This window comes from Sebastes fasciatus, chromosome 5 (assembly GCF_043250625.1).
Source record: "Sebastes fasciatus isolate fSebFas1 chromosome 5, fSebFas1.pri, whole genome shotgun sequence".
NCBI lineage: Eukaryota > Metazoa > Chordata > Actinopteri > Perciformes > Sebastidae > Sebastes > Sebastes fasciatus.
Window position 1 is genome coordinate 26,986,738 of NC_133799.1, and position 21,936 is coordinate 27,008,673.

Here is a 21,936-nt window from a genome sequence, read left to right on the forward strand (position 1 = left end):
AACGGTTAATCGACTAATCAATTAGTCACTCGACAGAAAAATAATTGTCAGCTATTTTGATTATTGATTAATAAATGTATTTTCATGCAAAAATACTGTTTTCAGTCTCTTAAATGTGGAGATTACCTGCTTTCTGTTTTAAGTCATATAAAGTGAATATCTTTGGGTTTTGGACTGACAAAACAAGACATCTTAAGACATCACCTTGGACTTTGAGAAACTGGGATGGACATTTTCCACTATTTTCTGACATTTTATAGACCAAATGATTCATCTATTCATCGAGAAAATAATCAGCAGATTAATTGATAATGAAAATAATCTTTAGTTGCAGCCCTAGGTGTAGCACGACATCGATCTGGATCGATATATCGATTCAATGATGGGTTATCCAATATCATCAATGCAAAGTGAAAGCATCAATACATATCATCATCTTTAAGACACGCCTTTATTTTGAAGTTCCCATGGCACGTCTGTCACCATTTCTGTCCAATTTTGTGAGTTTTGAGTAAATGTAACTGACTGTGTTAAATAAACATATGATATTGTCTCATATCAATCGCAGGCCCCTGAATTGAATCAAATCGAAATTGTATCGTGGCAGATTTTGTGATATAAGCAAATATCGTATAAGAATCGATATGATATTGTATCATGATGAAACTTATGATTTACACCCCTAGTGGTTGCTCTTGTATGTGTTGAGTTTTCCTTATTGTTTTCCTAATTTCAGTATTACTTAACAGCATCAATGATAAAACCCCCTTTCCTTTTCTTTCTTTTTGTTTATTACAGATCAATGTCCTACAATCAAAGAGAAGATCGGAAATCCTTAAATCAGTAAGTATAATTTTCGTACACATCAAGCGATCTGTGCAGCAGCCCTACTGGCTCTCTGAATATCCACCGTTGTCTCCACAGATGTTGTCCTTCATGTACGCCCACCTGACGTTCTTCCACCAAGGATATGACCTCTTCAGTGAACTACAACCTCTGATGAAACAGCTTGGAGGACAGGTACAGGCTACAGAATACACACACAACACACACACACACACATGCATCTGTGTGCATTAAAGAGATAGTTTGGGTGTTTTGAATTGGGGTTGTATGAGGTACTTTTCCATAGTCAGTGTATTATCTACAGTAGGCAATATGCTCCTGTGTACGGGGCCGGCAGCAAACGTATTTTAGCCACCTGCTTAGCCCTGTCGTCTATTTGCAATTCAAATGTTATTAGAACATACAGTATAAACTCTTGCAACATAAGCAAACATGAGTCTATTTTGAGCAGAGGAGCGGAATAAACGTTGGCTAAGTTTTCATACCAGTGCACCGTCATGGGTAAACAGCTCTGTGTGTCTGTGTGCGTCCTCTGATAAACAGAGCCTTCCTTCTGAGCCCGAATGTGACTTTAAGATGATTATCACAGTGAAGCTGCTTTTACAGTGAGCAGGAATGAGGAAGAAAGCAGCGAGAGGGCTGGAAAAGGGTTTTCCCACAGTCAGACTCATTGACAGTCAGCTGAGCGAACGCAGCAAAGAAACCCGAGAATGATGCTGAAGGTTGTGGAATATAAACTCTAAGACTGGAGCAGTAGAAGAGCCGAATGAGAGGACGATATTTCTCAAAATCCGGTGCAGGACCGAGGACGAAAGGAGTCACAGTGCGGAGCTGGAGAGGAGCAGGAGACACTTTCCTTAAGAAAAAAGTGTAGCTTGTAAACATGTTTTTCTGAAGTTTGAACCAAGAAAAAGGAACCAAACAGTGTTTTTTATTTGACAAACAAAGAAAAAGAAAAACGACAATTTTGGAAGCCAGATCTGAAGAGTTGAGACAGCGGTCCTCTAAATTGGATTGGAGAGAAGAGTGTGGTTTTTAACCCTCATGCTCTGAAGTTGGAACCATCTGAATGTCGGTGCTATCACATTGACAGACAGAATCAAAGAGTGCCGGGAAAAGAAAAAGGGGGGAAAACAGGACCCACTTTGAATAGCAGATTAAAGGAACGGATAAGAGGCGAAATGTAATCTTCTCAAAGCAAAAAGTGATTGAAGTAGAATGGAAAGGCATGGACTGTAAGCCGTCAACACTGTGAGCAAAAAGGGAGAGAAGAGCAAAAGACTGTTTTAGAAACCAGATCGTGGAGAGGGAGGGAAAGAGAGACAGAGGGCTGGTTACAGAAGTATAAGTGCGTTGTGTGGATTGTAAGCCTGTCGCACTGAATTTTGAACAGTGCAAAACTGAAAGCAGAGGCCGAGCTGTGGGAAGCTGTGACAAGAGGATTGTGGATTATTTCTTTTCTCCTCTCCATCATGAAGCTGAAGAAGGTGGAGAGGCTGTGCAGGGAGGTGTGGAGGAGCTGTCAACAGGTCTGATAATAATATGACTCGATGCCAACGAAAAAGAGATCATGGGTGGGGAAATTAACACTAGTGACCAGGGCTGCGCGATAATTCAATATGATAATTTATCGTCTTTCAATGGAATCGTATCGTGATGAAATCATATCTCGAGATATCGTGATACACAATTACGTCGTCTAAATTGATAATAACAAGCACACACTAACTCAAATTTCTCAGAAAATCTGATCAAATTTAGTTAAATCAAGCTAATATCAAGCTTTAGTGTGATTACTCTGTATTTGTGTGCATGCGTGTAAACATAGTCAGCAGGGTTGGAAATTAGCACCAGCCAAATGCGTGTCAAATTTGCAAGTGGCTGCTAGATTTGATTCACTCACCAGCCAAAAAACCAATGGTAATCCACAGTGGCAGGTGGACAATGATAGTCAGTGTATAGCTGGAAATATTTACTCATTTTTCTATATAATTTCACTTAAAACTGGTTATGTTCATTTTGCTCTAAAGAAAAAAATAATCAGTACTTTTCATTTGTCAAGTATTTAATTCACACAGGAGTATACAAAAATAGGCTTTACCATGTGGTTATTTCATATAGACTATTTATTTATTGAATTACCAGAAAACATGCTATATTGTGATTTATATCGTTATCGAGATATGAATTCACTTATATCGGAATAGAAGATTTTGGCCATATTTCCCAGCCCTCCTACTAGAGACCAACACGATGCTAGTACATGTTTGGTCTTCATCTATTCTATAAGGTTTGGTGAGAGGAAATGAAGTGGAAGTGGAGGTAAACAAATAAAGCTGGTTTCCTACCCCGGCTTGGAGTAAATGTACATTACATTATAGGCGTGACTTTGCTGCCGGTGTTTTTGCTTAGGAACAGAAGACTGAACATTTAAATTATTATAAAATAATAAAAGAAAATTAAAAAAATTTTGGCCAGAACAAAGAAGTTGTTGATGTTACACACAGTAGTTGAAGAAAACTGAGGAACTGTTACAGTCAGAGCTGCAACAATTAATTGATAAGTGATCAACTATTAAATCAATCGCCATTTTGAAATTCTCTGATTTCAGCTTATTAAATGTGAATATTTTCTTTACTCCTCTATGACAGTAAACTGAATATCTTTGAGTTTTGGACAAAACAAGACACTGGGAAACACTTTCTGACAATTTATAGACCAATCAATTAGTCAAGAAAATAATTGACAGATTAATTGACAATGAAAATAATAGTTAGTTGCAGCCTTAGTTACAGTAATGTTCCTGTGGTTGTTTGGTAATGAGATACTGAGCTGGCATATAGACAAATGCTTAATAACTGATACCGAAGGTTACAGCAGGGTGGATGTATTATCTGGGATCAAATATCTTGTTATTCATATAAACTAAGACTGCTAAAGTTCCTTTTTCAATGTGTTTGAATGACCACTTTATGATTCATGTCAAATATGCCTCTCTTTCCACCTTTGCCTTTGGAAACAGCTGGACTGCTTCTAAATATATAAATATATTCTGCTGATTGCATCTTTCCATGACACAAAGCCTCAGGGTTGAACATGTGTTGAGTGAATATATTCGTTCAGAAGGATGTGTTTGTATCTTTTCCATGAATCACGCAGTTTGTCGTCATAATGTTACATGTCAGGACAGATCTGAGCATAATGCTTCAGTGTGGTGCTGTTGGGAGACAAACGGAGGCAGACTGAAACATTTGATGCGATTGTCTCTGCTGACATCAGTGGGGGCTGTGTAGTAAGATAGATAGTGAGGTGAGTCTGTCACAAAGTATGTGGAGATACAAACACACACTCACACCTGCCTTTGCAGATACAGATAGACGGCGTGGACTGGACTTGACTCGCTGTTGTGGTGCGACAGGGAAAAACATTTCCCATCTGATGTTATCAGCCTGCTGCTCTGCCGTCCACCCATTTCCTCTCCAAACAAAACAATAGATCTGGCTCTCTCAGTTGCAGTCTTCTCTGAAATTATCAGATTGCATAATTGTCATATTTCCCTCAAAAGTAATATATTTGGTGAAAGAGGGCACTGTGAATTACGCAGAGAATAAGTAGATTTCAGCGGTTAAAAGCTACAGTACAAAACTTCAGCGGCAAAGGAAGTAAAATGTTGGTTCCGCCCTCTTCTGTCTCATTTGGCAAACTGACTTCTCTGTAACTCATTAGTGTGAATTGCCGTTTAGCTTGAAGTTGCGGTGCAGCAACTGGTGTCTTTAAAGCCACAACAGGCATTAAAAGCATATGATGAACACAGCTCTTCTGTAGTAAACATGCAACACTCATGTTTAGTACGCAGATACCGATCCCTCTGTGTTTGATGCTCGATGATTTAGGTCAGATTGCGGTCGCAGACTATCAAGAGGGGCAGAGTAGAATTTCACTGCTGTAAGGCAAAATGGCACATTTTCAGCATCACCCTGTGACCATCAGCACTTCATTGAAGTCCTTTTTTAATTTGTTGCTTTCTTCACCGCTCAAAAGATCCTTTGTTTTCCTCTCTGCACGCGATGGTTACTCGCAGGGGATGAGGAGAATCAATCATCCCCCATCCAATTTCACACATGATGAAGCCTCCACTGCACGGTCCATTTTGTTGAGAGGAAGAAGGCCTGTCTTGTCTCGATTGTTGCCCGTGGAAAAGTTGTTTATTTGCTGGAACCATTTATGCTCTCAGGAATGGAAAGGAAAGCTTCTGTGCACACACATGCTTACATTCACCTTTCATGTGCAGTCGAAAGAGGAGTTTTTCATTTTAAAGAGGACCTATTATGCTCATTTTCAGGTGCATACTATTTCTACTAGAACATGTTTACATGCTTTAATGTTCAAAAAATGCTTTACTTTTCTCATACCAGCTGAGCTGCAGCATCTCTTTTCACCCTCTGTCTGAAACGTTCTGTTTGAGCTCCTGCCCCGCCCTCCAGAAAAGCCCAGTCTGCTCTGATTGGTCAGCTGGTCCACTCTGTTGTGATTGGTCTACCAAACCAAACTCTTCAGACTCTGCTCCAGCGACGCTCTATTAGCTTTGTTTGAAAGCTTGCCAAACCAGCCGCTAGGCAGGTATTATGCAAATGTGTTACTTAGTGACATCACCACGTTACAGAAGAAAAGGCAGGACTTTAAGGAAGGCTTTTCAGGCAGTTCAAGTGCAGTGTTTCTGTGGGGGAGAGTAACTCCCTTTGTCGTGCCTTTGGGCTTTGTAACTTTGTAGACCTTTTACATGAACAAAAAACTATATAACACACTAAAGAAAAGGGAAAAAACGAAAGCATAATAGGTCCTCTTTCATGGTTAAGAGTTTATGACTTTCACACATACTCACTGCTTTCTCTGTAATTGTATGGCGAGATGAATCAAAAGAAAGAATGTGACACATTCATATTTTGCCTTGAATAGGAATGTAAACATGAAGGCAGCAAAGCAAAACATCTTGAACCATGTTGGAATCTGGTTTAAGTTGTTTGTATCATTTTGGGTTTCGTTCCTTTGAATTTATCCAATACAGAAAATAGGTTTTCTAAAAACAACAACTCAAGGATTGTGTCTTAAACTTTTGTGTGTGCTGTTTTGAATTAAACACTTGTGACCAGGTGGTTTGTTAAGCTTGACTAATCGGTATTTCTGCCTCTTCCAGTTGGACCTGCTGGTGGTGGACGCTGCCAAAGAGAAGAGGGACATGGAGCAGAAACACTCCACCATCCAGCAAAAGGTACACACACAATACGGTCTCATCTTCACTTACATTTAAACACAAATGGAAACTAAACATCATTCACGTTTTTAGCACTTTGCACGCAAATCACAACATAATTCTAGGCGCACAATTGTGAATATATATCATAAATGACAACTTTATCCTCCATTTATCTGCCCAGCAACCTGAAAAACACAGATACACAAACACTTACTCAGTGTGTGCCCGACATGACCAAGCTACTCTGAGCCTGGATTTCTCTTACATGTGTACTGATTTTATGGTTGTTAGATCCCGCAAAGCCTTTCTCATTGCACTCAAGCCTCCTCCTATTAAAAGTAAACCCACAGTGCTCTGCTGGGATCTTGTAGGACTTACCTTCTACCCCACGGCCTCTGATCACAACCTCCCTCACTGCTCACCTGCACCAAGCTCCCTCTGACCACTATGCTCTCAGAATTGGGGTCACCATGCTAAAATATTACAAGCTTGTGGTACAGTAAAGCATTCAAGTATTGTATTGCTAGATTAATTATAATACTACTGACAAATCAATTATTTGCAATTGAAAGAAATGTTCCATATGAAATAATTTGCCCAGGGGAGCATACACATACCAAAGTTCACTGTTCACTGTACATTCGTCATTTGAGTGAATGGAGAGGTAGTACTCCGGCCTCAGGTGTAAGGTGATCCCTAAGGATGATCTCAGCCACACGCCCATGCATTATTGACGGCTGACGGAAACCCATTTCCAAACAAACAAGGTTGAGTTTCAGTACCCTCCCATCGCTGGTCAGCACCCACGCCAACCCTAATATCCCCACTGAGTCACACTTGTTGATATGTTTCCAACCAGAAGAGACATTTTGCAATAGCAGAAATATCATAATTAGAACTATCAGAACATTTTTTGCCTAAGGTTGCAACTAACGATTATTTTCATTGTCGATTAATCTCTTTATTTTTTTACTCAATTTATCGTTTAATTGTTTAGTCTATAAAATGTCAAAGAGTAAGGCTCCGATCACATGGAGGTGCGTTGCTCGAAATGCATCGCCCACAAAACCATTGTTTTCGTATGGTACAGGGCGCCTGGCGTGCGCTCTTTTCTTGCACCGCGCGTCGCGTTTTTCCAGCGTTTTTTAGACGCGCATAAAAGGTAAAGAAATTAAAAGTAATAAAGTATTCTCAACTTTTTGGCGCCAGGCGCGGAGTCGCACCACCGGCATTGGCAGGCGGCCAATCAAATCAAGCAAGAGGCCGGCTTTACTACTTTACCACTTATTTCCTCCTTGTTTTGATGCCGGTAGATGTGGCTAGCTAGCTAGTTAGCTGTTGGACTGTGAGAGAGCTTTGGAGTATGTGAGAGGGGATTCACATCTCATGTTGTGATAGTTTCACTATTGTCTTTGAGAGAGAGAGAGAGACATTAATGACATCTGATCGCCCAGTTACGCTCACAGCCCCGCTCCACAGGCGCATCAGCTGTTTTGCCCGTGGCCTGCGTCTGTAGTGACGTGTCTCTGTCTGATCGGGGCCTAAAAAAAAAAAAAAATTCACATTCAAGGAGCTGGATTCAGAGAAATTTGACTTTTTTTCCTTGAAAAATTATATACTAATTTTTTATACTAATCAAAAATAGTTGGCGATGAATTGATTAATCGTTGCAGCTCTATCTCTAACATTTACTAGTTATTTAAAAACACTTTTGCCTTCAGCTTCTGTTCATTTTGGACACTGTCCTCTTCTCTATGAACCCTCAACAGAACAACAGTTAAGCCGGATGTGGGGTGTTATGTTACAGTATGTGGTGTGGTGGTAAATTGCCCGTAGCTTTAATTGTACATCACACAGCATCATTAACTCCAGACAACATCTGGCAGCTCTTTACCCATCTGTTGTCTGCTTGGCTTCTGTCTGCCTATCAGTGACGTTCATTTCAGTCTCCAACTGTGTGCAAGTAGAACATCTTCTGAGCTGTCTTTCTTTTTTCACCCCTTCTGTTGTTCTTTCCGTCTGTCGCTTTGTCATTTTTTGTGTGTGCCATCTCCATCTGTCTTTTTCTTTTGCTTCTCTCTCTCTCTTTCTCTTCCCTCTTGCTCGGTCAGTGATGTTACGTGTGCCAACTTCCACCCGACCTTGAGCACCTATCCTCCACCTCCCCTCCCTCAATTTAACTAGATGCTATTTATATGTTGTCTCGCTCTCACCTCTCTCTCTCTCTCTCTCTGTCGTCTGGCTGTTTATACACTGACACTCCTAACCAACTGTCTCTTCTTTTCTTCTACTTCTGCTCTTTTTCCCCCCGCATCTCTTCTTTTTTCTACTCACTTCAGGCTGCTCTGCAGGTAAGCTGTTAATCTTCCTTTTTTTCCCTCGCTGTCGTTTCTGTGTCATGTATGCATGGCTGGATAGATACTGTACACGTTGCTGTAACTGCGTGGGCTCCCCCTCTGTAGCTCACGTCATTTGTAGCGAGACGAGTGAGCCGGTTCATCACAAGATCAAATGATGCTATTTAATAGATTCCTGCCATCACGCGTCTCCTTGTGCCTTTAGTGTGTATATATATAAGTCGACCTCAATTCATTAATCAAATTAAGACTGTTTGACACCATTATGCCTTATTTCACATGACTTTCCACACTGTATCATGCTGCTTGTTTTGTGCTCAGTTTGGTTCAGTTCTTTACAGATGTTAAACCAACGTGTGTTTGGTATTGGCAAGAAGAATGGACTCTATCACATTTCATTTTATCTCTCAAAGGTTTCCAGTTGGGTATTCTACAAATGCAGTGGAAAAGAAATGCATTGCACTGGCATATTTACCTTGGAAATTAGCAAAAGCAACATTAGCTGTTAAGATGATTTGATATGTTAACACTTTACAGTGGCTTCACTCAGGGATATTTCATTAAGTAATGCAGCACAAGTTAATATACCAAACATTAATATTTCCCCAATGTTGCAGGTCAAAGTGCACAAATGTTACTTATTATAATATCAGGCTATAATACTCAATAGGCTCCCCAGGCTGACTTTAAGTGAGTGACCCGGTGCTTAGCAGGTTGCATGTCTGTTTTTGGCCCGGTCTCCTAAAAATGATGTTCCCATACAACTAAACTGCATCCTTAGTTACGTTTGGAAGGAAAACGTATTTTGTCGCTCCTGGACCTCCGGAGACCGCTGTTTGTGTCCCAAGTGAAACTAAAAAGTCAGCGTTCACTCACATAGTCATTTTAAACCTAACCTTTGCTCTGTTTTGTTTCAATATACAACGTCAATCACATGTTTAAAACTATCAAAAACTGCGACTTGAGAAAATATTTTTCTCTGCAAACGTAATTGAGAATGCGGTGTAGTTGTATGGGAACGTACTGTGCGTTCCAATACCCATACTATCATACTATTTAGTGTGCCAGAAAAATATAAAAAATTTCCCAAAACATAGTATGTCAAATGCAGAATGCCAAAAAATACCAGGATGTCCTTCTACACCTGGTCGCATTTTGTAGGATGCAAGGCAGCATGCTTTTCTGGCTATTCTGACCCACAATCCTCTGCAATCCTCTTGCCTCTGTAGTTGCGTTGGTGATGCAGATTGTTTACTCGTGGTTTCTTTTTCTCATCACTTACTGGTGGTTGTAAGTGTGTGAAGGTTGGGCACACTGGCAATGTTGTGGAACTGGGCAGAGAAAGCTTCTTTTATACTCGAGCCAGTAAGTGAGTTTTGAAAGTCAAGTAATCGGTTAATTGTTTGTGTTGATGAATGACCATATCAGTCCCCCATTATTTTATTATGTGTCATATATCATTTGACACTAAAACCTTTACTTGTTGCCCCCTTTAGGATGTTTTTGACACTGGCACACTGTCCACTTTATTTGTGCTTGCACACAAACCTTTGTCATTATTGATATATTGATGAAACCCTCCATCCTCACGAGGGTTGAAGGGGGTTCTTAGGTTGTGTTTGTATGCTTCCTATCTGCCTCTGTGCAGCAGAAGCACTATAACCACAGGGCATTACAGCGTCACGATGGTGCTTACGGAGAGAGAGACACGGACTGCTGACTTAAAGATTTTCTTGTCTTGTCGCATAAAGAAAGAAAATATGTCATTGGCTTTGAAGTGGCTATGGTATTAGAAATGATCTAATTGTTTTCTGCTAGAATAAGCCAGTCTCTTAACTGTCATATACACTGAGTGTCATTTTTAACACTCAGACATTCAGCATGGTTAAAGGAGTAGCTACTTTATCAACACACACAAGGGAGGTGAGAGAGTGAGGGGGAAAAGCTGAGTGCGCGTCTGTTAAATTGAAGTCATTATAAATGTTTGATGCCCGAGCTCCTCTGCACGGTCCACTTGATTATTTTAACCCAACAGTCACACCAGCATCACACACATACACACACACAGGTGACCTTCGCTTAGGCCTCAGGAGGAAGAGGAAGAGGAGGAGCAGAGGCAGTGACGAAAGAGGAGGTGTGGGTTTGTTGAAGAGACAGGCCACGCTGCTTAGACTGACACACTGCCATCGAAATGCTACACAGGGAGACTTTGAGATAGCGAAGATTCATCGGCCTCACGGGGGGGAAATATTCACACACAGAAAAGGGGGTGCTCACGCTCCATAAGACCTGGGAAAAATGAAGATTTTCAGCCGTTTTCACTACGTTTGGTATCTGGTGAGTGCACCTAAAGGAGGGAGATTGAGTAGCTGTGTGTGTGTCCATGCATGCAACTGTGTCTCAGTGCCAATGCCTATTTATAGAGGTTTATTTTTGTGTTTCTTTAGTGTGATTGTTTCTCTTGTGTGTACGCCATTTTTTTATTTTGTCAAATCCATGATACCTAATATTCCTGTGGTAGAAATACATCTTTCTTTTCTCTGTTTGCCGTTCTCTTGCTGTGTGTGACATTTTAGGAGGTGACTGAGCCCGAGTCTTTACCAGACTGCCGCAACTTTTGCGCTTGGAGGTCGACCTCCGTACGTAGAGTCACCGCATCGATTTCCATCTGACTTCCGCTTTGTAACCCTACCTGCCGGCCCCCGTCTGTCACCTCCTCTCCTCTCCTGCACACGCTAACAGACTGCATTGCAGTGTTTGTTTGTGTGGATGTTTGCCCCTCCGTCTGTTTCCTCATTTTCGAGTGCCACACATGCATTGATGTGACTTGATGATGCAGCATGTTCATTTTGATGCTTCAGTGTTGGTGCAGGTGTCCGCCACAGCGAACTCAGGTTGCTGGTTTGATGTCAGTGAGTGGTTTGCAGTCCATTGTCACTTTTTCGCTCATTGGATAATAAATGAACACATCTCTGTTGTCATGCGAAAACCTTGCATCTCTCAAATGTTTCAGGAACTAAAAACACCAATCGTACCTACTTAGTTTGACCACTACCTGTTTTTAAATGAATGTAACAGGGTTGAAAATGGTTTCCCAGGCCCAAGCGGTCACAGAAATTTCTCAACCTACAGTTGAAACAAGAGAACCAGAAAGGTTTTCACATGATAGCAAGAGTGTTGCAGTATATGTGTTTCATTGTTTGGACTCGGTATTAATGAGGGATTTGTAAGATTGTATGGATATTGTGAACACAGCATTATTCAGTCAGGCATCATACCACTGCTGAGGTTCTGAGTTATGCATTTGTGTGGCTTAAACATGTAGGTATTTGGACAGTTGTGAGATGTGAGTGGCCCTACTCCCGAGGTTAATTTTGTCCAAGCTCCAGGAAAAGGTGATTTGTTGAATGCAGCCTGGACCGGTACTTTCCATTATCTTTCTGTTCAGAAGCTTAATACGGACACAGTTTGTTCCCCTTGTGCACCCAAAATAACCTCAGTTGTCCCAGTGTATGTCATGCTGGAAAATTGTGTGTGTGTGTGTGTGTGTGTGTGTGTGTGTGTGTGTGTGTGTGTGTGTGTGTGTGTGTGTGTGTGTGTGTGTGTGTGTGTGTGTGTGTGTGTGTGTGTGTGTGTGTGTGTGTGTGTGTGTGTGTGTGTGTGTGTGTGTGTGTGCATCCAACTGATACACCATGGTATCATAGGGCTTAGGGCTTTTGCTCAGGTTACATTTACAGATCCAAGCAATGAGACAGTGTGCAGTCATGCACTACAAGTAATACACCTCATCAAACAACCATGTAGTATATACATATGTAGACTGTTGAGTGTCTCTTCATTACGGGAGCCTACAATATGTCGATTTTAGGTTGTTGTCTTTGTTAGATCTGATCTGCACTCAAAAGCACCTGCTAGACTGAAAGTTTATAAAGCATACATGTAGGATTAGTATAAATGTTTGAGTAGACTTTATTGGAGCATGCTTTCATCCTCTATTCCAACCATGCACTCTTTGTCTTAAAAGACAATTTTGCTTTGCAGGAAGCATTTAAAATATGACATTGTAAAGAGATACCTCTAGAACAAAGACAGAATGCAGTCAACCTTTTTATAGTTTCCTCCACTGAGAATAGGGATGTGTATAATCTTTATATATTTGTCCTGTCATTATGTTCAAGTTTAGCATGGTTGCTTTCCAGGAAGTAAACAGGATGTAGTAGTCATTGTCGCCACCTGCTGAATGGATGAGATCATTTCCACTCAGAATTATCAATGTTGACATATTTAATTTTTTTACTGTATTAGTGCATACAGTAAATACTGTTGTCAAGTTTTGAGCTTATTTCTATGTCAAGGTTATACTTTCTTTTTAATCAGAGCACCAGGTCATAATTTGTTTCATAATAGAGGACAAGGTCAGTCTTTTTCTGTGTCAGATATAACACTGATACTATAATACTCAAAATACTCTGAGTGTTTTCGGAAGGACAACAGAGAAGGTGATTCCACAGCTCACTACAGTAACTGACCTAGAGCTGTAATTGGTTGTGGAGATGGTGACACTCGGTGTAAACTGACTCCACACACACACAGACACACGCGCGCACACACACACACACGCACGCACGCATGCATCATGGTATTCAGTGTCACTTGAAGCTGAGAAAGCTTGGAGGGCGTTAGGAAAGTATGGCACCAGCTCAGGTAGTTAAAGCTAGACGGTCCCATGACACCATAACTCAGTGAGAGAAAGGAGGCATGAAAGCTCAATTTGCAACTTTACTCCTTGGAAGACAATATAACAAACTCGCTCAGGTAGTTAGTTAAGCTGAATACTTAACTAATTAAAACTATATAATGCCATTGTTCAGTGCAGTTTTCACACTTCCAGGATTTGTTAATGTAGCCTAGGGATTGTTTATGGTGTGCAAGTGCAGAGTGACGGGAAGACTGGACATGGTGGGTCTTGGCAAACCACCAACTATGTGATTTTAACTTTTGTTTCTATTATTAACTGTTTTATATATTATCTAGACAAAGCAAATACATTCTGGGATATGTTTTGTCCTTTTATTAGTTCCACTTGTCAAAACAACTTCAGAGACAGAGGGAGATGTGGATGAAGGAGAAATAGTCTGAAGCCTTGAACCTCAGAAGACAAATCTCACTAAAGTGGCGTGTAACTCAACATTAGAAGATTTTACAATATTTTATTAGTTGTATTTTTTAACCTCCCTTCTCAGACAATACATACTTAATCAACTGAAATAGATTATAACTCTGCAACCATCCTCCCTACTCTGCAAAATTACGTTCCCATACAACTAAACTGCAAAGAAAACACAACAAAAAAGTGCAACAAAACTTTTTAATTAGGTTTAGTAAAAAACCATCATGATTAAAATAAGTGAACGTTAAGTTTTGGTTTCACGCGGGACACAAACAGCGGTCTCGTGGGCGAAAGTCCGGTGTTTGTTGACCCATCCAACTCCTCGTCCCTACGTGGAGTTCTGCAGGCTATCATTACAAACGGATTTGTGATACCTCAGAAACAAACGTAATCCGTTTCCCTCAAAACATATTTCACAATGCAGTTTCATTGTATGGGATTTAATTTTTAGGAGACCAGACTGAACCATCAGCTGTGCTTGTGTGTTGTTTCTATCTTGTCCGGTTGTTGGTGTGAAACATCATTCAGGTCAGTGTGAGAAGCAGCCGAGCGGCGCTGCTCAGTACAAAGTCACTTATCACAGCTGAGACTGATGGCCCTCATTTGTGACTTTGGGAAAAGTGCTGAGTCACTGCTTACTCCCAGAACAAAAACACTAGGACCAAAGGAAACTATCAACATTTTAAATGTTGGTAATGTGGGAAATTTTTATTTTATGTTTGCTTAATATTTTCTGTCTTTGCTCTCTTTCTTTTCTGACACGTTTTGTTCAGGACTTCTCGCATGACGACACCAAGCTGGAGTACAATGTGGACGCAGACAATGGCATCGCAATGGAGGGTTATCTGTTTAAGAGGGCCAGCAATGCCTTCAAGACGTGGAATAGGTACAACAGACACGGTCCAATTTGCGTCTTTATGAAGATATCTAAAATTAAATTTTATGATAAGGATATGCTACAGTAAGCAAGTAGCAAGCGCTGTCATCAAAAATGTGAACAGATATTAAAGGTGCTTTACATTTTAATACATCAGCAAGTACTTTTGTTCTAATAGGGATTTTTATCATTGTCAGAAGAACATAATTAGGTTTGATGTAGAAGGAAGAGGTTAATACTGTAGTATCAATACTGTACTTACATTTAACTAGTCAACTAACTGTACATTACTAGACCAGTTAAATGTAAGTGAAAATACTCTTCCTGACAACCATACCACTGTCACCTCTTTCTTTTAAAGTTGACCCATATAACTCTGGTTGTATTTATTCCTCTGGACCCAACAAACTGTTTGAAACGGGTACAGATGAGACTTTGGTTGGGATTTCCTCTCCTTCCTATCTCTCTCTACAGTATTTAGATATAACCTCTGAATAAATGTATCTACTAATCAGCTCTCTCGACATTGCCATCGCTCTCATTCATGCTAGAATTACGTCAAAGCGTGTTATTTCAGGAGCGTTACGGTCGACTGCCTGTGACTTTTTTGTTTTTCTCCCTTCAGGCGTTGGTTCTCCATCCAGAACAATCAGCTAGTTTACCAGAAGAAATTTAAGGTATGTCAAGTGACTCCCTGCACACCGACCACAATCAAATATGCATGTGTTTGACTTCCAGCACAAGTAACCCGGTCATGTATTTTTAACAGGATACCATAGCTTCATTTAAGAGCTGTAGTAGCCGATTCAAAACAGACGTTTAGTGTCGTATAAACCATAGCTGTATGTGAAGATGTGTTTCTGTGTGTAACTGTTTAATATGATGCAGTCATTATACAGATCCTATATTCTGGAAAACTCGTACACAAGCTAAATATTTTTGCTACATTTCAAGAGCATTTGGACAAAAACAGGCTGTAGCTTTGTTGGACACATTTTGTTATTTGCTTAAGTGTAGTATGGAAAACACATTTATGCAAAGTTGTCAGTAGTCACATATTGTTTTTTTTGTCACACACTCACACACTCACACACTCATGTGTTTAACCAAAGCTGCTATGTTGTCCCCTCAGGACAACCCGACTGTGGTGGTGGAAGACCTGAGGCTATGTACCGTCAAACACTGTGAGGACATAGAGCGCCGCTTCTGTTTCGAAGTAGTGTCACCCACCAAGTAAGTTTGAGTCCCCATTAGTCTAATGAGCGCTGGAATATGTTACTACAGGTGGGAAGGTGGAGTAGCAGTGTACCCACCTCCTCCTCCAGCAGACAGCAGCTGTGTGATGCTCATCTGTCCCAACAGGAGCTGTATGATGCAGGCGGACTCAGAGAAGCTGCGACAGGCCTGGATCAAAGCCGTCCAGAACAGCATCGCCACCGCCTTCCGCGACAAGGGAGAAGAAGGCGAGGTAAAAACCAAACACACTGAGTTGATAGTTGAAGGGATTCACATATACTTTGGATAAATAAATGATGTTGAAGCTGTGTTTATGTATGTAACACCAATTTCCCATACATGAGTTTACATTCAGTTTCCCTTGTGTAGACTGTTAGTGTTCGCTGCTAAAACGCCCCAATTAGACCACAGGGATAAAGTTTCATTTATTTTCATCCTGTCCCATCTTACTAAATCTTTACCATCCATCTGGATTTCTGTGCATCCCCCTGTCTCCTTCATGTCAGAAGCTGGATAGGAAGTCGTCCACATCAACAGGGAGCCTGGATTCTGGCGGGGAGCCGAAGGAGAGACCACTGAAAGGAGAGAGCGCCCTGCAGAAGGTCCTCGCCATCCCAGGCAACACCTGCTGCTGCGACTGTGGCCAGCCAGACCCCCGCTGGGCCAGCATTAATCTGGGCATCACCCTATGTATACAGTGCTCTGGTATCCACAGGTAAAGTACTAGTAATAGATCTTTTAATATTGAAGTTACAAACATAAAAAATGAAAAGAAAAGAAAAAGAAAATCACAAAGGAAGATACAAAGTCATGAAACTCTTAAATAACCAACTTATACATTTTACTGCTATGAAAATTGTAAAGAGGTTTATCCCAGAAAAGAGAAACACAGGGAAACTAATAAACCGAGGAAAACTAATATCCGCACCTTTTATTTATTTATCTACCACTATGCAGGAATACAGTTCATTTTGAGTTCATTTGGGTTCCATGGAAACCGGAAAGGCAGAAAGCAGTCGTTGCATGTTTGCTGTTCAATGCTTTGTACAAACTGTTGGTCTTTAGGGATTTATGAAATGTAAACACCCTGTTATGAACACCCAGGCTGCTCTGGATGTTGTGACGACCTTTAATTACCAGGGTAAAATATTAATTACCCTTCAGGCTGAATTTTAATTAACATAAAAGTGTCTAGGGATTCCGGCTATCTTTGTTACTACAACAAAAAATAATGGCCTGTTTAAATCTCTGGCACTTTGCCTCATCAGCAGTTATAGATTTTATTAATATACATATGTATTACAAACAAAGGCGTTGAGCAGTCCGAGTACTGTATGTTTATCTGAGAACTACCTTCTCTACATACCTACTGGCTGCTAAGCCCATGAATCTGCAGACCCCAATTGTCACCTTGTGGCTAAAACCTAAACTACACTTGTGTGTTTAACAGTATAATGGTCTTCAAGACTTACCAGCATTTTCCCTTTTAGCTCATTCACAATTAAAGCGTAATCATCAATGACATTATGCTTTTTTAAATTCTTCTTTCACCTGCAGGAGTCTGGGAGTGCATTTCTCTAAGGTTCGGTCTTTGACTTTGGATACATGGGAGCCAGAGCTTCTAAAGGTGAGGGATGAAAAACTGTACATGAACAAATGTACATGAACATCCGGTTCGAACTGAAAGTCTTATTTTTAACAAATAACTTAAAATGTATTTGTATTGCACCTTTCACAGTTGATGTGTGAACTTGGAAATGGAGTGGTCAACCAGATCTATGAGGCTCGGCGAGAGGAGCTAGGAGCTAGAAAACCACAGCCAGGAGACCCAAGGTACACAGCTGGTAGAAGGCATATTGATATTTTCAGACTTATTGTCTCACTTGATTAATTTCTCACTTAATGTATTTCCTGATATTTAGTGTTTTTCTGTGTCTGACTGAAAATAGTTAATAGAAAATTAATTAGAATAGAGGCATTATCAACTTAATATATAGAAAATTTGACTTTAGCCTCATTGTGATAAATTAAATCTGCAATCTGCAGTTGTTATACAGCTTTTGCATCAAATTGCACCTGGTTTGAGTAGATAAGATAGTAAAAAATGTTCACCTTATTCACAAGCAAAGCCCTTCTTGTTCCTAATAGAAGCGAGGTGGAGGCCTACATCAAAGCCAAATACGTGGACCGCCGGTTTGTACGCCGGCCGTCAGACGAGGAGCTTCGCAACAAAGTGGTTTCTCTGAGCAAACAGGAGAAGAGACTGAGCAGCAGCTCTGAGCATCTGCCCCCAAGACCGCCACCACCCACCCCGAAACTCCGACCCGGTCAATCAGGTCAGTAGAAAAGTTAACGAACATAACAACACATCTTTCAACTCATGAGTTTGTGTTTTCTGTCAAATTTCCCTTGTCTCTAAACTGAAAGGGATAGTTTGGGTGTTTTGAAGTGGGGTTGTATGAGGTACTTATCCATAGTCAGTGTATTACCTACAGTAGGATGACAGTTGGCACGCCCCCAGTAATACACTGACTATGGATAAGTCCCTCATACAACCTCACTTCAAAACACCCAGACTATCCCTTTAATGAATAACAAACCGACAACAAAACTCATTCAAAGGTACAGATTCTGACCTGGGTGGTGTCTGGCAATCACACAGCGGATTAACACAAAAACTTGTTCTTTAGCTGGATGGATTTAAGACCACTAGATCCAACAAGCTTTCAGGACTAAATACAGTATTTACCTGTGACTAATTAAAATCAATTTGTTGGATCAGTAGTTTTTGTCATTTTCACTCAATTCCAATGACTGGATACTTGGATGGGGAACAGTGTTATATAAAGGTTTCTCAATGTCTAAATTATTTTTTGCAAATTCCTCTTCTAAATTTCTAATATCCCCCAACTCATATTACCTGGTTACTAAACTAATACAATAGGATTTCAGAGTTTGGATGTTTCTGTTATACAGAACTTTTAGTGCCTCTTCAGAAACAAAGTTGCACTGCATCAAGAGGGCGAAGTCAGTGTCATTTGTCATTGTGGACACATTTTCTATTGTGTGCTGCTCTTTGTGATTTTTGCACTGCCGTGGAGACCCATCGGCATACTGTATGTTCCCTGTGAACAGCATATGCCTGAGCCCTCTTTGCCTCCCATTGCTTCTCGTAGTCTGTCTCTTCCAGTGTCGACTGACCTGGTGGTCTAACTATCTCTGCTTCCACCCTGCTTCCCACTCTCTCCTCTTCACCAATCTCTTTCTTTCCTCCTTTCCTGTCCTGTGCTTCTGGACTAACTCCTGCTCTCACTGCCTACCCTGTAACTCCTCACCCTGCCACTCAATTCACACCCTCCGCCTTCCAATTCCCAAAACTCCTATTATCCCTGACGTAGCTGTTGCCAGCGGCACGGAGACCCGCCGCGACTCTCTCTTCTGTCCTGACGAGCTTGACTCGCTCTTCTCCTACTTTGACAACTCTGCCAAGCTCAGGAGCAGTAAGTACTAAATGCTTAGCGTTTCGCTTGCTTCTCCATCCCCTCTGTACCATTTGTATTCACTGCTTTGGGTCTGTGGACTAACAACCCTTCATCCACTCCTCTGTTCCTCCTTCATTCAGACCTTCTTAATGGACCATCCCGCCATGTTAAGAGCATTTCAGAGCATACCATGTTTTGTTTTTCCCGGGGATGGGGAGTGTTTCTCTCACACATGGTTTTGGTCAGTGTCTGGTATTTGCATTTGTATCTGTTTCATCATATTTTTGGTATTTAGGGACCTGAAACATAAGGTGGTGGCGGGGATCTGTCCTCCGGTTCTCTTTCTGTTGATTTCAGCACTTACTGTACAAAATATTAGGACCACCTGTTGTCTCTGGTAATCATACTAAAGGGAAATTAGCTGTCAAATTCCAGTAGATGTTCAAAAAATAAAAAACATTTATCAAAAGGTTTCTGAGGGGCTACATTAGGGACTGTGTGATGATCTGAAAACAATCAACATGAAGGTGTTCCTTTTATTTTATACACTCAGTGAATGACATTTGTGTTTTGTTCCACAAGTCGTGATTCACACTCTTTGTTTTACAGTAAAAAGTGCAGACAGCGGCATCCAGAACAGCGCTGATGGGAGCAGGGAGATGCTGGCCACCACCCCCTCCAATCACAGCCTGACAGAAGCAGGTAAGACACAAACACACACACACACACACACACAACACTTTCATTACTGAAACATCCCTGCCTATTAAAGTCTAAAGCGAGAGGTATATTCGCCAAGTTAAAAAAACAACATCTTGTGCAAGCATTAAGGATACAAGATGAATGCAAGAGAAAGTTTTATTAAAGTTTGGCTTATCCACAAACCTTCAAAACACATAATTGTAGCTAAAAGGACACTCAGAGAGCGTAGACCTCCGCCAAGGCCAAATGCCCTGTCTCGCAATGGTCATAAAAGTGAAGAATTATATGTGTATCTGCCCCGTGATTTGGATCCGCGCCAAAATGTATTGGGTTGTTCCGTGGCCCATGCTAATCACTTCCACCAAGTTTCATGAAATTCGGGCCAGTAGTTTTTCTATAATCCTGCTGGAAAAAAACAAACAAATGAGCTGTGATGTTTATGTCAGTGTTTCTTCTGTTTGTGATTTTAGCTACCTGCTCTGGTCTGTAAAGCACTTTGGTCAACGTGGGTTGTGTTTAAATGTGCTTCATAAATACATTTAACTTTGACTTTGATATTTCTTTCTGCCCATTTTTCAGACGCTGCTGAGTCTCCGCCCATGCCCATGCCTGCCACACTGCCTCCTCCGTCACCCTGTAAGGAGATGGTGTTCTACGAGCCTAAGGAGTACAGCTCAGGTCTGCAGCTCTACTGGGCTGCGTGTGCCCGCAGCCTGCCGGACATGGCGGAGGCACTTGCCCACGGAGCCGAAGTCAACTGGGTCAACACAGAGGAAGACAAGAGGACGCCGCTTATCATGGCGGTGCAGGGGGTGAGCAACGCCACAGATAATCCAGTCAGCCCAATACCTTTAGTATATTACCATTACTATCCTGAGGGGATAGTCACTAATTTAATAATTTTGTTAATGTAGTTTGAATTTTTGGTAATGAACATTTAAGTGTTGCATATCTCTAATGTAAAGCCAGTGATTGTATATATTATATGTTTTCATGTATGCAAAATAATAAAGGTGGAATGAGGTTTCAGAACTTTAGATAATAATAATACTTAGTATTTACAATGTAAGTGTGTTTTGTCACTGGAAAGTAATATAATGTGTTACATTTCAGGGTTCGCTGGTCACCTGTGAGTTTCTGCTCCAAAATGCAGCTAATGTGAACCAGCAGGATGCTCAGGGCCGAGGACCCCTCCACCACGCCACCATGCTGGGACACACAGGGTTTGTCTTGCATATCTCATCATCATCATTACGTCACCAAACTGTTACTCAGAGGATGTTGACGAGGCATTTTGAAGACTGTGATAACAACCCAGATTATGTGTGACCTCAAATTAAATGACAAACCTTTCTCTCTGTTTTAGGCAAGTGTGTTTATTCTTAAAAAGAGGAGCAAATCAAAACGCTACGGACATCGACGAGAAAACACCCCTGACGATAGCGGTGGATGCGGCCAACGCAGACATCGTCACACTGTGAGTGTTATTCTTGTTATCGATATAATTGTTATTTCGCATATGCGAGCGCGCATGGGAAACCGACCCGGGTGATTTATACATCTAAGAAGTTACAAACAGTCCCTTTAAGTTTCATTTTTACTTTTCAAACATTGTTATTTTAAGCCCAAAAACAATATTTTTGCCTAAACTTAACCAAGCTGTTATGTTTGTGCTCAAAATGTAACATTTCATTCAGTTACAACGTGTTAGAACATGTTGCATTTAACTTTTGCTTTCACTTTTACAAGTAGTAGGTATAGCAGGCCCCTACTGACCCACATCTATGAAGCTTATAACGGCCATTAAATGAGCTGATGACAGTCGAAACGGGTGGTTTAATACACCACTAACCAGCACAACTATCATCAATATGGAACCATTGGGGTTGAGGTGCCTTGCTCATGAAAACACTGACCACCGATGGTCATGTTTTGTCAAAAGGTGCCTACAGTTGGTTTGGAAACTGTGGAGTCATTCTCTGTATTTCAATGGCATGATGTGTTTTATGATT

General features: G+C 40.9%; 1 protein-coding gene across 7 annotated transcripts in view; it reads left to right on the forward strand.

Annotated features, from left to right (window-relative positions):
* LOC141768163 (arf-GAP with coiled-coil, ANK repeat and PH domain-containing protein 2-like) overlaps positions 1–21,936 on the forward strand; it is a 63,979-nt gene that overhangs the window by 34,753 nt on the left and 7,290 nt on the right. For 5 of the 7 annotated variants that reach the window (XM_074636208.1, XM_074636211.1, XM_074636209.1 and 2 more), the window contains exons 7-21: positions 799–843; positions 925–1,020; positions 6,041–6,115; positions 14,401–14,513; positions 15,130–15,181; positions 15,637–15,737; positions 15,867–15,972; positions 16,247–16,455; positions 17,298–17,367; positions 17,479–17,573; positions 17,889–18,076; positions 19,832–19,924; positions 20,504–20,736; positions 21,038–21,147; positions 21,291–21,401. In XM_074636208.1, the coding sequence (XP_074492309.1) occupies positions 799–843; positions 925–1,020; positions 6,041–6,115; positions 14,401–14,513; positions 15,130–15,181; positions 15,637–15,737; positions 15,867–15,972; positions 16,247–16,455; positions 17,298–17,367; positions 17,479–17,573; positions 17,889–18,076; positions 19,832–19,924; positions 20,504–20,736; positions 21,038–21,147; positions 21,291–21,401 (1,697 nt within the window). Of the gene's footprint in view, positions 1–798; positions 844–924; positions 1,021–6,040; positions 6,116–8,439; positions 8,452–11,033; positions 11,097–14,400; positions 14,514–15,129; positions 15,182–15,636; positions 15,738–15,866; positions 15,973–16,246; positions 16,456–17,297; positions 17,368–17,478; positions 17,574–17,888; positions 18,077–19,138; positions 19,241–19,831; positions 19,925–20,503; positions 20,737–21,037; positions 21,148–21,290; positions 21,402–21,936 lie in introns of all 7 variants that reach the window. The other 2 variants (XM_074636205.1, XM_074636207.1) reach the window with 1 other exon arrangement.